The sequence below is a fragment of the Mytilus edulis genome, chromosome 11, assembly GCF_963676685.1.
Source record: "Mytilus edulis chromosome 11, xbMytEdul2.2, whole genome shotgun sequence".
Classification (NCBI taxonomy): domain Eukaryota; kingdom Metazoa; phylum Mollusca; class Bivalvia; order Mytilida; family Mytilidae; genus Mytilus; species Mytilus edulis.
In genome coordinates this window covers 49,976,415-49,994,829 of record NC_092354.1, presented here as the reverse complement: position 1 = coordinate 49,994,829, position 18,415 = coordinate 49,976,415, and the positions used below count along the sequence as shown (strand labels likewise).

At 29.9% G+C, this 18,415-nt stretch overlaps 1 protein-coding gene and 1 long non-coding RNA gene across 2 annotated transcripts; both read right to left on the bottom strand.

Moving 5' to 3' along the window:
- Positions 1 to 5,968: 5,968 nt before the first annotated feature.
- LOC139495746 (uncharacterized) lies at positions 5,969 to 8,872 on the bottom strand. Its single transcript, XR_011657444.1, has 2 exons — positions 8,638 to 8,872; positions 5,969 to 7,580 (listed from the first exon to the last, which is right to left on the bottom strand). It is a non-coding gene; the product is annotated as an uncharacterized lncRNA (long non-coding RNA).
- Positions 8,873 to 11,107: 2,235 nt separating this feature from the next.
- On the bottom strand, positions 11,108 to 17,978 carry LOC139495745 (very low-density lipoprotein receptor-like). Its single transcript, XM_071284113.1, has 5 exons — positions 17,848 to 17,978; positions 14,490 to 14,664; positions 13,352 to 13,573; positions 12,158 to 12,267; positions 11,108 to 11,533 (listed from the first exon to the last, which is right to left on the bottom strand). The coding sequence occupies exons 1-5, from the start codon at positions 17,906 to 17,908 to the stop codon at positions 11,244 to 11,246; spliced, it is 858 nt and encodes a 285-aa protein (XP_071140214.1). The 5' UTR covers positions 17,909 to 17,978; the 3' UTR covers positions 11,108 to 11,243.
- Positions 17,979 to 18,415: the final 437 nt, after the last annotated feature.

The following is an 18,415-nucleotide window of genomic DNA, read 5'->3' as shown; positions in this document are numbered from 1 at the left end:
AGCATCAAGAAACAAACCGGTTTATGAATGTCAAAAGTAGAAAAAAAACAATTCAATTAAAACAAACAAACAGCAAAATGCCAACAATGTATACACCACTAAACAGAAAATATAACAATGGCAACACCAGAAACCAATTGAAGTCAGTTTGGGAGAGACAACAGTTTGATTGATAGCGTAGAAACATAAATACAATTCATATACTTATCTATATAATCTGAAAGGGTATTTCGTGTAATAATGGTTATTAAAGATTATGAAAATTACAGAAAATGCCAAAAATACAAAACTATTGCCAACTCAAAAAAGCAATAGAAACGCCCTATAATACATTTCTATGTTGTAAATATCTTGTAGGATATAATTACCAATTATCTCGAAACCATATTTATCTTTTCATTACATGTTTGACATGCTATTTATATATGTATCGCTCTATTGGTCATCGAAGCTTTTCGTTTTAAATGTTTGATATTTGAACGTAATAACAAGGATAACTATGTATCATGATACACCATATACCCTTGTTGTAAACTGATGATATGTTTATCATTGTGTTCAATTTAAAGGAAAATAGGGCGAATAATCAAAACGCATGTACAGGCCTTGTTTTGGATTAATATCTAATTCTCAACCTTGTATTTTATAGGGATAGTTTGATGCAAATAGATATTTTCTTTTCGTCTTTATACGAAGAAGTAACAGAAGAAGTACCTTCCTTCACGGTACGGTAGTATATATATATATGTTACAATATTGGTTAAGATTAGGGTGAAGGTTGGGTAGCTTAAAACGTTGAAACCAGCTGAAATTGTTTGCACATGTCCTAAGTCATTAATCTGATGTGCAGTTGTTGTCGTTTGTTGATGTGGTTCATAAGTGTTTCTCGTTTCCTGTTTTTTTATATAGATTAGACCTTTGGTTTTCCCGTTTGAATGGTTTTATATTATAAACCCATTTTTCTGACGTCAGTCTATAGTTCTAACAGTGGATTATTTTTTTCAAGAATCCACTGACCACTTAAGATAAACTATACCATAACTTTAAACTTATAACTTACGATATGATATCCTCTCACAAAGGAGTGTCATATAAAAGGTTCGAACTTGCGTGTATTTTCGTCAGTTAATTTTGCAGTCTATGCATGTTACCACTAGACCACGCATACTGATATTAGTTAATATCTAATTAACACTTTTATAGCATATAACTGTTAATACATGTCAATAAACTGTATTTGTGTTTTTTTGTTATCTATTAAAACATATAAACACTATAGAATTAATTTATTAATTGAGAGTATTCCCTACTGCAATGTGGTTCGTGGTGCTGTATCTGTTGTTTACATGTTGTTTACTATAAATATACTATGTGTCAGTGTCTGTTGGTTTACGACTTACGTATTTGATTATCCATTTGGTTTCTAGTGTGAGTGCAATTGGTAATATAAATAAATACATGTTTATCATGTGATGGAGGGTTATTTGAGAAAAATACCAGCCTGATTGAAATATCATAGGAACATTATGCAATTTGACAGTATTTTATTGTAGTGCTATTATGTACTTTTAGTTTGAGAATTTTCTGTCGAATATTGGAGGATCTCTTGGATTGTGGATTGGAATGTCACTCATAAGCATCGGCGAATTGGTAGAATTGGGTTTCTTTCTTTTAAGAAGTATGGCGAGACAGAAGAAAGTAATCGAGACGCAAACTACTGTCAACGGAGAAAAGGCTACAGAACCATCAAAAGGAAGTAAAAATCAATTTGTTTATCTTGGTATGAACCCTATTGACGAAGGCAATGGTGACAAATAAAAACAACTTATTTTACTAGCTATTGAGAGATCACATCTATATCTCGTATATTTTGTCCACTAATAAATATGTCTAACAATCTTGTTATATGATATCAAGCTTTATTTAAGTCCAATTGCATTGAAAATTGTACATAATATATTTCGGAGGATATTATTTTTCATTAAGTCATTACTCGACAACTTTGTTTATATTTTTATATATTATGCATCTATTGGCTTGTTAATACTGTAAAATTCAGAAATGGTTGCGTTTGATTTATTCATTAACAAAATACAAAGTTCGCAAGAAACTTAAATTCGCATTCATATATATAACGTGTTTATCTTTCATATGATTTTTGTATAAGCTTTTATTAGATTTTGAATGTTAGCCAGTTGTCAATAATCTAGATTTACATATAAATTTATGGTACTTGTAATTAATTTATGGATTTTATATATGTTTTCAGAGGTACTTACTTCCATTTCTTCAGTATATCGATGTTTTGGCGTGTCAGTGTTATTTTTTTCTAAAATAATACTGAGCTATTTTGAATACAAAAAATGTTATTTTGTCCATAAATAAGCATGCATGTTGAAGCATTATCATCATTATTGCCTTTTGTATATACATGATATACCAATGAAATAGACAGAAGAAAAAGTATGACAATAGAAGAAGTAAAATAAAGGAAAATTTATTCCATTGAAAAATTAAATGTTGGGAAAGTACAAGTTATTAATCGTTTCAACTTGGGATTGTTAACGATTAGATGGAATGAGTATGTATTTTATGGCATCTGACATTGACTTGATTTAAATGGTTTATTGGTTAATGATAGGTTTCGTGATTAGGTTCATTTGTAAGATAATGATAAGCAATAGGATAGATAAATTATCAACCATATGCGATGTGCGTAATACATTTAATCAAAAATGTGCCTCTGAGCAAGGCCTTATTTTGATCAATAATAAATACGTTTATTAATTTTTAATACCAATTGTAAATCTTTGATTTTTCCAAAAGAATGTTAAACATTTACATTTATTTCAAATTATACAACATGATATATAATGTAAAGAGACTTTAAATCGCATATGTATAAGTACAAGAATGAACATTTTTATTCACAAAGAAAGGATAGAAAAATTTACAGTTTAACAAACACGAACATGATATGCATGTTTTATGAGCTTAAAGGAAATGTATATTCAAGACATAGATCATTTAGAAAGCGTGATTACTGTAATGTTTCGCATTTTTCTAATATAGTATGCGTGTTTTCTATATTATGTCGTTTTTTATAGGATATTGAAAAATCAAAAGGAGGCTCATTAACGGAAGTATGAAAATAATCTTTGCCATTCCTTATCAATAAAGTTATGATTTATATATATATTTTATGTACTTAATCCCGCATTTATTAACGTTCATTTTCCCATGTTTAACAGGAATTGTGTACGTCAATACATTTCTGTTTCGTAAATAATAGAATGACCGAATACCTTAATCTGATTTCTTGGATTGTTAGATGAAATATTCTAAACTATCTATAGATATCTATTGCAACATGTTCAACTGAATTTTTCTATTTCATCAGAAAAGAAAATATTGTGTCTGTGTGTACCGTACACATGATATATTACACAACTATACACTCAGAAGTGCTAAATGAACATAGTTTACCGAACATTTTGAAATTGTATATGTACATGTATGCTGCATTATCTATAAAAAAAAAATGAAAACACGTTTAATATTTTTTTGCGTCCGCAGCGCTTTCCTGTGTTAGCCTTACTCAGGAACGTTCATAGCCAAATTTTGAAATTCAAAGATAGATAAGTACCGAAAAATCGTTGAATAGCTATATGTCAAAAATACGTAAAATAAATAGTCAAATTCATCTAGAGCCAACTTTGCCTGAAATATTTGGTATTTTATCATTTTTGTAAGTATTTTGTCTTTTATTGCTGACTATAGTCATCTCTATGTTTTGTATGACATACTGAAGACTCTTAATCATATGCTCATCAGATCCCTTTAATGACGTGTATATTAATATATCTATGTCGCTGTATAATGCAATAAACCTATATACATGTACATAAGTTGTATACAATGTTAAATTCTCATATTGTAACCTATATTTTTCTAGTGTATTTTCTTTCTGTAATAAAACATGTATATATACAACAGGCTATTATTGTATAAATACACATGCTACATTTGTCACATGTCACTGGTGCAATATATCTTGAACATAGTTCCTCCTTTCACTGCTATACTTTATAGGAACATTGTATTGAATGGTAACAAATTTGTTTAAAAACTAATCTGCAATACTTTAAACTGTCGAAACAACTAATAGTTATCAAAGGTACTAGGATTATAATTTAGTACGCCAGACATAAGTCTACATAAGACTCATCAGTGACGCTCATATCAAAATATTTTTATAAAGCCAAACAAGTACAAAGGTCAAGCGCATTGAGCCTGTAAATAAAGTAAACAAACAGGGGTCCCCCCCCCCCCCATGTTTTTTTTTAGTCGGGGAATAACCCCTAGTTTTTTATACGAAAATGTATATAATGTTGTTATGTGTGAAAAAGGTGGAAAATATGTGACAAAAGGTTTAGATACCGCAAAAATGCACGATTCAATTTGTATGTTTAACCAACGTTCTTCAGGTACTGTGGATTCATGTATTCTTGTGGCTACTAATTTTCGTAAATTGAAGGTTAAATGTAACATGTAATGTAGTATACAGATGTACAAAAGTCATTAATTGGTTAAGAGATAAACAAATCAGGGTTACAAACCTTCATTTTCCTAGATGTTTTATTTCGAAGTTTCCAAACAAAGTTCACATATAATAATAAAACAAATCGGAGTAAATAAAACACATACACATTGTGCCGGGTCGGTAATATGACGCTTGATGTGATTTATCATTCGATTTTGACATTTGAATAAGGACTTTCCGTTTTAAATTTTCCTTGGAGTTCAGTAATTTTGTTGTTTTACCTGTAGTTATTTTTAACATTCAAACTTGTGGTTTCCCTGTCAACATGAAATTCCGAAAATACGTTTCCCGCAAATACAAATAAATCAACAGTATATCAATTGAACTTAAACTAAAGTTGTATTTATTTATTATCTTTACGCAAACAAACACTTTGAAAATTGACCCATTCACGTCCTGTTTCACTAACTTCCCTGTACTACGATTGAATTGTAGCTGAATCTATATAATGAATCTTTATTAATCTTAAATTTAGAAAAACATTACACACTCTGAACCAATTATCGATATTGACATAATTTTATTGTTTACACAGATAAATTTGTGTATTGATCGATTAATAAATAAAAATCGTAGACGCCTTGACTAATATTTCGTTTCGTTCAGGCAAAAATAAAATTTCAGTTGCTTATCCTAAACATGTTTAAAACTTAAATATTATTTAAATCGTCCTCAACAGTATTAATGCGTTGACTTGAAATATCAAGGACATTGAAATGATTCTTTTGTATTCGTTTTCCAAACCAAGACAAACATTGCATAAGCACATTTCAATTGTTTTAGTTTATTTAACGTTGATGAAATTATAAGCCTTGCATTTATATGAGTTTGTGTTGTTGTATGAAACTTTATTTTCTCGGATGTGCTTAATGTATAAAATGTGCCATACCGTTATTCAGACTTTGGTTTGCAACCATCGATATTACACGTCCAATTATATTTAAGTGAAACAAACATAAGAATGTGTAATCAATGCCTTTTTTTTTCTACATAAGTAAATGCCCGTACCAAGTCAGGTATATGACAGTTGGTATCCTTTTGTTTGATGTATTTGAGGTTTTGATTTATTCGCCATTTGATAAGGGATTGTCCGTTTTTTTAATATCTCTCGGAGTTCGGTATTTCTGTGATTTTTTTCGTTTTACACATAAACTAAACGTCTCGATAGAGTTTTATTAATTAAAAGTCTTCACAAATATTTTTGTTAATGGCGTGTACTTGTAACTAGAAACAATAAACATTTTAGGTCGAACCAGTCGTGACAGGACTTGTGTCCCCAATGTCAGTTATACAACTGAGATATTGCTATGTATGTATGATGACACAGAACAAAATATTGCGTATGAGATTATGGATGCAAAATTGTAGTAGTCTAAAAAATATTTTATTGAACAAACACATTGACAATAGAGTCAGACAGAAGTTTTGCAACTTAAAACGTCTTCACCATTACATACAAATAACAAAAAGAAAAAAAACAACTGAATTAAATTTAATACATGCAAATAGCATCATACATAATATTAAAAGTGTGACATAAATGCACCAGAAGTTTAAAACTGAAGTAGCATGGCTTTAAATTGGCCAAGTTATACATGTTATATGGCAATATAGCATATAATGATTCATCATATAGACAGCATTTAAATAGGTAAATATGATTTATATTCATGTAACACACATATACACACATGTCACTTTTTGTTCATGGAACAAACATATACACACATGTCACTTTTTGTTCATGGAACAAACACATACACTTAATTTTGTTGTGTAAGACTCATGGTTTTGATTTAGGTTAAATACGTTTAACTATTCGACAGCAATTTGTGTATGTTTTAAGTGTAATCACAGAATGTGCAGGTCTAGATTGGCACAGACAAAATATCTATTACTAACCATTATTAATTATCTACACTTTTATTGGACTTAATATGATGAAAACTGCCTATCCAATATAAGGTGTCAACTCCGCGAATACAGAATACCTCGGCTAATATATATTTTTTCTGTATTGGCCGAGTTCTGATCCGGCAGATACAGAATTTCAGAACGTCCCTAGTGTGTTTGATTGAAAGTCACGATAAAAACACACTGAAAGTAAACAGTTGTTTGGAAGACTCAGTTTTCATTTACTCACCATAAACATAAACGCTCAGTATGGCATATATTTCAGGCTAAAGACGGTCATAGTCATTTAAAAAGGATTTTGAAAGCAGACGATAGAATTATTTTATGTTTGGGGAACGAGTACTCAGTAGATTATCACTAAGTTTATTTCTTGACGACCTCATAATTTCACGATGGTACAAATCGATTTACTGTTTACTTTCGATTCTCATGTTTTGTGAACTGTCATTTATTTTTAAACTAGAACCAGGTATATGCATTCCGTAATTGTGCAAATGTTCGTTCTTTTGTCATTTGGCTTATGGATAATTGTATCATCACTCCTTCATAATTATTTTGTAAAAACAATGTATCTTCAATTTGTTTCTGCACAACACATCCACTGACACTACCTTTCCAATTACTAAGTATGGGTTGCGTCTTAATTTAAGTTGTTACACGTTATAGTGACTGGGAATTGTGACAAATTCATCAGATGATAAAATGCTAAAGACACCTGGAAACGGTACCGGATCATTAGATAATACATCTTATTAAAAAAACTAAGATTTTGATAGTTCTACTTCACGGTAAACATGTTTATCTCTTGTAAAATTAAACAAAATATTGCAACACTGTAGTTAATTAATAAAAATACTATTACGTGAATGTCTGTAGTGGCCTTGTTATTGGTCCTCGGCAGGCTGTATTGGCCTTCGGCTTCGCCTCTGACCAATAACACGGCCAATACAGAAATACTCACGTACTAATATCATAATATTGCTGGTTCAGTCAAACATGTAAACTGTCAATATCGTTATATATTTGGATACTAATTCTAATACTGTTTCATATATTTATCATCCTGAAATAAAACATATGGCATACTTTTAAAAGATAGGTCACAACAACAGTATAACACTAATCAAAAACGTAATCCAAACTATACCAATTGTTTGACAAAAACATACGCTACTAAACAAAAGTATACTCCTTCATAAATGATTTAATTTTTTTACATATTGGATTTCAAAGATTATCACCATAATCACGGTTAGCTTTTTTAGCTAATGGTAGATGCAACAATAATTTTTGAATACATATTTTCACATTTTTTCATTTATGTTTAGTTCATTCAAGGAAGCTTGATATTTTCAATTATTGTGTACGTGTTTTAAATAGTGTTTTTTTTTCGACTGCCCAATATTTTTTTTTTAATCTAAGCATGCTGCAAAAGGTAACTTAGCCTTCGAGTTGGTTGACCGTTATGGAATAACCGTTTCACAAATGATATCGGATATATTTCTTACGTCGTAACTACAATCCCCTGCCCTTTCATGACTGTGACCTACCGAATTAGACTATTTACCGGATTTGTAATCACATATTAAGCAACACGACGGGTGCCACATGTGGAGCAGGATCTGCTTACCCTTCCGGAGCACCTGAGATCACCCCTAGTTTTTGGTGGGGTTCGTGTTGTTTATTCTTTAGTTTTCTATGTTGTGTAATGTGTACTATTATTTTTCTGTTTGTCTTTTTTTCATTTTTAGCCATGGCGTTGTCAGTTTGTTTTAGATTTATAATTTGACTGTCCCTTTGGTATCTTTCGTCCCTCTTTTAGCCACAATTTTATTTTTTAATTTATAATGAAAAAAGTACCTCAACAATTTCTTCTTAATCTATTTTGTGTTTTTCTGATTTCTTCAAAACAATAATACATGTCAATTTTAATGTCGTCTATTTTTCATTCCTCTACGATCTTGTATATGTACATGTACTATAGTGGTATATATTCATGCAATTTGCTGCTTCTGTATTCACTTTTTTTTTTAGCAAATTTATAGATTCTAGATCAGCAACATTGGCCCTCAACTTTTATTAAATGCTTTTAATTCTTCGATTAGAAAAAAAAATCTTACCATAAATATGATACAGGTATGCATACTGGATCTTGTCTTTTATGCCTTTCACAAAACACGTTGGTCAACACTGATGTTATTTCTGATCACATTCCATCTAGTAAAGACAAAGTATCATGAAAAACAATAATTAAACTGTTTACCCATTCATTGGAGTGTATGCTTGAATCGTCTGTGCTCTGATAGTCGGAAATCAAATAGTGATAATATTTGAAAGTCTTACTTAGAAAAGAGGCTGTGAAATATTTTCATTTCAATTCGTGAAACTTCTTTTGCATTATTTTGAGTTACTAATTACAAAACAAATGTATTTAATGAATAACGATACGTCTAAAGGTATGTAAAATGCGGCTTTAGTCCATATTTGATCGGTCGGAGAAGCAATATTAGTTCATGATTTATACCAATAGAGAAACATTATCATTATTGCACGTGCTGATTTATCCGTAATTGCTTATAAAATTAAATAATACACACTATTTGCTAGTTACTGTATTATTATATCTTTTGATTAGGTAAATATTTCACAAATTTTCCTGTTACATTTAACGGAATATTCGACACAATAAAGGTAATTGCAACTTACGATGTCGTCACACATCTATTGCTTTTGTTTTGTATTACATATAAGTATAATTTTGATATACTAAAAAAATACTATGTGAATATAACATTGTAGCAAGGGTGTGTTTATTCAAATATGAGTTAATCAAAATTGAAACAAATAATTTAATCTCTCATTGTTCTTAAATCGTTTGTATTCAAATGTCAAATGTGTTAAAAAAATTAAACAAAACACTTTGAAATCCACATTGTAATCCTTTTAGTTCAGTATTAATTAAAAAAAACTAATTACTCACCTAAATGCACTGTCCAATTTAAACAAATATTATAATAGGTAATGCATATACAGATACAAACTCCTTTAATGTCTTGAGACGTGTGAAAAGATTATATCAGACTTGTCAGTGGTTGTCATGTGTTACTGTGTTACATATGTGTGTTTCGGTTACTTGTGTGTACATAAATTAGGCCGTAATATCCTCGTTTGGATTGTTTTACATTTGTCATTTCTGTGCTTTTTATAGTTGACTATGTTTTGTGTATGAAAACATATTTTGCTTAGTCTTAATTTTTTTTTCCATCTACAACAGCAGAGGGGCATTACATTTTCTAGTCTGTTCTTTCATGCAATAATGGGCTTTGCTCGTGGTCGGATGCTGTACGGTGACCTATCGCTGACATTTCTTTGTCATTTTAGTTTTTTGTGAAGAGTTGTATTATTGGCAACCAAACCATCATCTGCTTGCTATTTTTGACAGATGAACAATATTCTGCGATTTTAAAAAATCAATCTTATTCAGTCAAGTTTTGAAACAGGTTTCAGTTTAAGTTTGGCATACGTAAAATAACACGAATAAAAAAATGAATATTGTACAACAAAACACACCATACAAATATAATCAAAGTAACTATTACATTATTAATTATGTCTGTATATATAACACATATAGCAAGAATAACAGTTGTTACATAGCTGCATGCAATGATAACATTTTAACATTATATGCAGAAGCAAGAACACGCACTAGTACATTAACTATTTATTTACTCATAGTGGTTTTACATATAAAGACATTGATATCAACTCATTAGCATATCTTAAAAGGCAAACATATGGTAAAATAATGCACATTATTAGTTCTAAAAATTCACGGAGACAAATCAAACAATATAGATAAAGCATACTATATAACTTAATTAAAATGGATACATAAGTATTGATCTAATGTATATCATATAGTGATTTGTGTAATGCAAAGAATACTGAAATTTAAATTGTAGAACCCTGATTATTTATTGAATAACAAAATATTAAAGAGATTTTTATGGAGAGTTGTCTGAATGGTACATATACCCAATCTGCTTAAATCTATATACAATATAATATTGTAGTAATAAACTTGTATTACATCATGTACTTTGGAGATTATTAACATGGCTCAATACCAATTTTCATGTTTTTTATTGTAACAGATAATCAACCAAATAAAATGCTCAGCGATTATATATTTGCAATAGTCTTTTATGCAGTTTTTTGGCAAAATTACAAAATCAAATATCCTGGAAATGCAATTACCTAAATCTAGAAAAATGTGTTCCCATGAAAACCAATGAATCAAAAGTGTGATTCGTCTCATCCATTTTTGTAATTCCGGCAGTGTGATTGTTGTACTTCTTAAATGTCGGAACCGACGCCGAAGTACTAATCCGAGTTAAATAGAAACATTTTATGTGTAACCTGTTTAAGCACACAATCGCTTTTGAATTTCGAGCTTTTCTTATTAAATTTATTCACACGAAACACGCAAATAATGTCTGATTGTTTATATGCGTTTGTTCTTCTTTCTGATTATTAAAATGTTAACGTTATTTTGTTTACATTATTAGTGTTCAAAAAATCATCCACGTTCGTGCCTTGTTTGCATATTTTATTTTATAATTATACAGTATACTCGAATATGACTGTTGTTTGTAAGCCGGATTTATTTTCTCGTAATCGATGTATGACTTTTAAACAATGGTATACTACTGTTACATTATATCTATACATATGTAATTATCTTACCTAAAATATAGCTATATATGCTATCAATACGGTTGGTGTCGTTATACAGAACAGTAAATCCAGATCCTTGTGATTTAAAACCCACTGCCAGTTGGTTGTGATTGGAAAAATATACGTTTTTACCAAATATGTTAATAGCATTGTTCGTGCAAGTTGGCGATTTGCAGTTTGTATTTATGACTGTTTTCACATCTGTTTCATTTGCCATACCTGAGTTAAGGTTACCAGTGAGATCTACTATCCAATAGGCTCTTTCATTTTCCATATCTAAAATATATATCTATGCATGGATTGTTTTGTAAATAACTGCAAGAAAGTTGTACTTAATTCTTTTAATTATCAAACCCAACACTTCCAATTTTTAATTTACTTTTTTTTCTCGTAAGCTGCAGTCAAATCCAAAATTGACATTTCGTAACAAAGGAGCTGACATGTTGACTTGCTGATATCAGTTAATATGCGAATAATACAACAGAATTACAAAATAAAACAACACATACCTTTAAAATCCATTTAAATGTATTATCATACGAATTTCAATGGTTCACGTAACGGAAAAACCTTCAGCTTTAACGTTTTATTTTTATGACATCATCTTTTAAAATGACTCAAATGCTCCAAAAGCAAATAATGGACTTCCGCGGATTTTTTTATTGTAAAAGCCATTAGTATTTATATCTTTGAGTCTGCGCTAAGTATAGATATATCGAGATTGTATCACAGTGTTGTTTAGAAAGCGAAAGACGCACGTCATTTAATATTATTACAAATAATTAAAAATAGCTTAACAAACTTATGACTGCCAATGAGACCAATCTCCATTCAATTCTCAATTTGTAGAAAAAAAAAACATTTATTTCATACTGTGTTTTTCCTTTTTATTTCTCATACCTATATCCATACAGGAAGTTTCCATGAATACAGTTTCAATTTTTTCTTGTTTAGAAGAACCAAGTCTTTGTCTATATATTTTTGATGAGCGTTCGACGACATACATCCAGCTGGGGAAAAAATATAAAATTACAAGTTTGATCAAAACACTAGTGTATTATTGTCACAAAAATACGGAGGAGTTTTTGAAGAAAATTTGGAAATACTGCTTTCTTTAAAAGAAATAACCACTAAAATTGAGAATGGAAATTGGGAAAACCTCAAAGTGACAACAACCCGACCAAAAACAGATAATTATATAGATCATATTTGTGCAAAAATAGATGAAATTGTAGATTCAATAATTTCAAAACATCTGTTGTCATATCTGAAACAGATACTAGTAGTTCATAACGGTACATATCAAAATGTTAAATTGTCTGATACAATGATGAGAGAAGTAGTATATCTCAACATATAAGTTACACAGCTTTGTTATTCTTGAATAACCTCTTTCCAAAAATGATATATTAATAAAATTTAGGTAATTGTCTACAACTGAAACATACCATTTTACAATTATTCCCTACATGTTACTGGACGAAAAATACATATGCACTCTGTAGCATCAACCAATAACTAAAACAATAAGGACGTTTCCTGTTTACTTTTACGGATGTAATTTTATAAGAGTTACTCCTACGTTTGCATGATTTATACTTCTCCTGACTATCTATATCAAAGTGCAGTTCGTTTACGATTCGTTGATCAAAAATCAATCACAACGTCAAATGATATTGATGTCTGCTGTTGAAACGCTATCCGAAACGACAACGACAACAATGCAATATAATGTCTTATATAAAGAACACCGGCTTCTGCAGATCAGTTACACAGTTTGGCTTTAGATCGTATAATCAGTATTCCATCACCGAATATCGGCAAAACGGTACAGTGATTAATTATATGTTTGATTGAAAAATGATTCATTTTATTATCAAGACTAAAAGGACCTCATTGTAAATAAGATTGTTTGCTTTCATGGGTCATTCTTGGGTTTAGGCATTAGTGGTACCTATGTAACAAATATTGATATATTTTAAGGTTGTATTTTGTAATAGTATATATTGCATTAACTGAACAGTTATTATTATTATTATTAAACCCTTGTCTTAAAAAATCCCCACATTATAAGGAAAACTATAGATAAAATACCTATTAATAGCATCAAGTCGTATGACAAACGGATAGTCAAGACTTTGCGCTATGACTTTCACATTTGATCCGTCTAAATCACATCTTACAATCCTTCCATTACTTAAAACATTTTCCGTCCAATATATATGGTTACGAATGGAATCTATAGCCAATCCTGCTGGTTTACTGCCTGTCGAGACAATGTAGTGTAATTCTATGGAATGTGCAGGGTATCTAAATCTGAAAACAAATTAAAACATGTATTTTTTTCGCGAATTTAGCAAAAAGAATATTTTCGCGAAAATAGATACATACGATGTCAAATGAAGATTTCAAGCGTATAAAATTCATTGAATACAATGTATAGATCACTTGACATTACAACTAGACATGCATGTTCACCTCGTTGGCCTCCAGAAGTCTCAATGTAACAATAAAACTGTTAAATTAACATAAGTTATCTTTATCAATACATTAATTAAGAATAAAAGAACAAAAGATGAACAATAACAGCCCAAGCTTAATATCACAAGTATATTAATATCCTTAAGCATGTTAAGTAATTTTTAATCGGGTTTTCTAACAGACAACTTACTTATGAACGAACATACTTTGTTTATTATATCTTACACTTTTAGACTAATGATGATTTCATGAATGAAAAATTTAAGAAGAATAATAAATTTCTTATTTATGTAATGATATTTTTAAACATGCCTGGAAATATAAAACACGCAAATTCATCTACAATACCATTATCGTTGTATTATTCAGTTATTGAATTGCTTACAAGGATGTAATCAGTGATTATATGATTTGAATGGAATAGTTATGATGTTGAATATCATTTATGGAGATTTATGGATGCACGCTGATTCAGCTGAAATTAAGTAAAAAAAACGTGTCCATTAGACACTATACTCTAGCATTGTTCAACTAAACTGCATTTTTTTTTCAAAATGTGTAAACTTAAAATCAAGAAATAAAATAAAAGTAAGAAATGTATAACATTTATAAAAAAAAATCATTCAATAAACCAATATTTTCACATAGGTCATTTTTAAATTGATGGGCTTGATAAACAACATTCCTGTAACAAAAATTATGCTTAAAGTTATGTTATCAGTTTTCAGATAGGTTTTGTGTATATACTTACGTCATAATGTCGTTGTTAAAATATCTTGGAAAGTAAACTTGTTGATTTTTGTAATGGTAATCGATTGAATATACTGTTGTTCCAAGTTCATATAATACAGTCACTTGGCGTGTTTGAATATCAAATTCCTTAATGGAGGCATGCTGTGTTGTAAACAAAAGTTTACTCTGTGCATCTGAAACGCAATTATTCAAATTAGCTTTGAACAATTCTACTTACAAGAACAAGAACATGTTTATTAAAGGGTTGCGTAATACCCTTTGCAAAGACATTGTTTTCTTTCTCTATTTGCTAGCCAATGTGTATTAGGAAGAAGAGTTACTTTCATAACGAGTGAAATTTGACATTCATTAAATGTGATAATAAACAAACATTTGGCTTGTAAGTCTTATTTCAATTATAATCAACACTAGCATTGCGTATAATATAAAACCAACATAAAGTCTGCGAAATGTAAGTCTATTCTTTTGCACAAAAAACAGTTATCGTGTGAAAAAGAATTTGTGTTTTACAACTGATTAAATTGAAGAAAAATCACATATTCTGGTATTGCCATGGACGTTATCTACTTTATTTAAGTCAACAATGAAATAACCAATAACGGACATACATTTTACGTATCTCGAATAGGAATGTATGTCTTTCTAGGTTATGGTGAAGAGTGACGCCTGTTAAAACGTTTCATTAGTGTGCACTCTAGCCTTAAGTCAAGAACCTGTTGAGTGGTTATCGTTCGTTGATGTGGTTCTTTGCTGTTCATCTTTCTCGTCTTTATATAGGTTAGACCGTACTTTGATGTTATATGGTTTACTTCTACAAACTTGGACGTCGAATTTCGGATGTGAATAAGGTCATATGACTATTAAAAGAGGGACGAACGATACCAAAGGGACAGTCAAACTCATAAATCTAAAACAAACTGACAACGCCATGGCTAAAAATGAAAAAGACAAACAAACAACAGCACACACGACACATCATAGAAAACTTAAGAATAAACAACACGAACCCCACTACATATTCCAACTTTTATGGCATGAATAATTTGATCTAAGCATACCGGTTGGAGGTACATGACGACAAGTGCTAACATCTACTTGTTATTTCTATTTTAAAATCCTTTTTCAAAATCATCAATGCATACTTTTCTTGAAATTTAAGTTGCCAAATCTTGATGCATTGAGAAAAAATGTTTAACAAACATTTATATTGTTTACAATTAAAAAGATAAAACTTAAAAATGACGCGAAATATGCTTCTTTAAAAGTGTCACTATTACATGTACTACTACAGAGAATCAAATGTTTCGTTTTGTCATTTTGAGGACATAGACGTTACGCACAGTGTTCGGTCTATGTTTCATTTGACTTTTTCTTGATGAATGAATAGGACAAACACAAATCAAATCTGCATATTATGAAATAATTACTTGTCTTAATTCATCATTTGAATCGAAATAAAATAAATACTAATAAATTTCATGTTTTGTATTTTTACATAATAAAGCAATGATTCCGTGTTCATAATGCCATTTTAGGTGTTAGACGTAACAACAATAACTAACCATCCAAATATAAAAGAAAGCATACAAACTACTGAATGGATTGCGATGACATTTGTACAGATTGAAAATAATATGATCATATTCATGATGTGGAACGGTCACGATGAAAATCATGTCAGATCGCAATTAAGCGGCCATTTTCAAAATTCCATAGTGCTGTAAGACTTGAAAATTCGAGTATACAAAAATGAAAGCAAGTATTTCGATATTACAATATTTTCACCCGAAGTCAATTCAACACAGTTTTATTTCTAACACAGCTTCTCTCCATTTATTTTTTTTTCAGAATTATGCGTGTATCCGTTAAATGTTACCATATAGCCATTGTTTTAGATTTTTTAGCACCATGGTAATTTAGGGTATTCAAAATTTGTGACAGACAAATGAACTATGAAAACAAATGTTATAACTGAAATGCGATTTTTGTTAAGATTTGTTTAAGCCTTTAATGCTAAGAAAAGGCCAATTTTTTCATCAATTTCCATCAAGTCGTTCGTGTCTTTCCAAAATGTTACTACGTGCAAATTGAACGTTTTTTGCACGGAACGTCAATGTAACGTAATGTTAAGCATGTTTGTGTTTTTAACATTTGACACGATCTGTGTAATGACGTTTTTTTTTAGATACTTTTTATTGAATTTTTTTAAGGTAATAAATCAACAAGAACATTTGACTTCGTCAAAGTTTTGTAAACCATGTGCTGATCTTAAATGCATCGACGTTTTTGATAAATAACAAGTTTTGAATAATACCGAACCTTTCGACTTTGAAACCTAGTAACATTTATGTTTCTGCTAGTACGAAAGTTTGTTATATACAGTCATTTCTATGCATCCGACAAACAAACGCACATTAAAAATATTTTTTCTAATTCATGGATATAGAGGTCACTTTTTTTAATTTTAAACTAAATGAACAATTCCAAACTGCAATTTTAATTCAAGGATGAAATTTAAATTATAGATCAAGCAAAGAGAGGATATATATTAGCTGTTGATGCCATTGAAGGCGAGTTGGTAACAATTATACTATTAAAGCACTAAACAGATTTGTTACTAGCTGTTTCCACGTGATAAATATGCCTAGACCTAGATACTTGTGATAAGGGAGTCCTGAACATCATGGAGGATATGCATTTTGCAACAATTGATATGCTTTGACAGTGACAAATATTTGAAAGACATACTTTCAATAAGTTAAGAGTATGATGAAATAAAGTGTATTTGTCAAAAATATACAATCAGCCATGTTCACAGTATTCTTTATATATATATAGAGAGAGTCTATAAGAATCTACCAACCAGTAAACTTAATAGGTATTGGATCATCAAAATTGACAATACTACACAAACAGGAAAAATTATACGAGTCTAAAAGATTGTGTAACAATACCGATAGTGTTTTGTTTTCCATCTATTTATCGGTATTGTTACACAATTTTTTAGACTCGTATGATTTTTCCTGTTTGTGAAGTATTGTCAATTTTGATGATCCAATACATGTACCTATTAAGTATATATATATATAAAAGTCTATAAAAACGACCAACCAGCAAATTTAATATGTACCGGTTCGTCTAGAATAGGCGATACTATGCAGATAAGGAAAAAATTATATAAGTCTAAAGATTTGCACAACGGTACTGATATAAGATGTTAAAATACGAAAATGTTGTTATTAAATCGTGTTGACAAATATTTCGGCTCAACAAATAGCCTTCTTCAAGTGTCAAAAGTTACTAAGTAGTATATTTTAGTTACTAATGTACTTAAACTGATTTAAATAAATACTCACATACTAAACTTAAGGTGAAGTTTAATATCAAATATTCGTATAGCCAGTTGTATACTTCCATTATGTATGTGTTTGTTTAGAATGACTGACCCTGAAGTCATACATCTTGTTTCACAGGTAAAAACTGTTTATCTGTGCATGCCAATGGATAATAAAAGGAAAATAAATCATCGGTAATAACCCTTAATATAATAGAAAAACTGACACACGATATTACAAAACCGTTCTGATTAACATCTTTTGACTCTTGTTACATGTAAAATATGTTTATAACGATTTAATTTAAGAACAGAAGACTAAAGGTTGACCTGATTTGAAAAATGTTTTTACAAATACAAAGTTTGTAATAAATTATGTACGGAAGAAAATATATTTTTTTAAAAGCAGTAAGGTTATAAAGAAGATATGTTATATACCTGACATACATACGGAATCAATCTGGTTGATTAATGGGACAATAACTGCATGTTAATTTCTGTGTCATTTTGGTCTCTTGTGGAGAAATGTCTCATTGGCAATCATACCACATCTTCTTTTTTCTAGGAATAGTGTTAATATTCCCGTATAA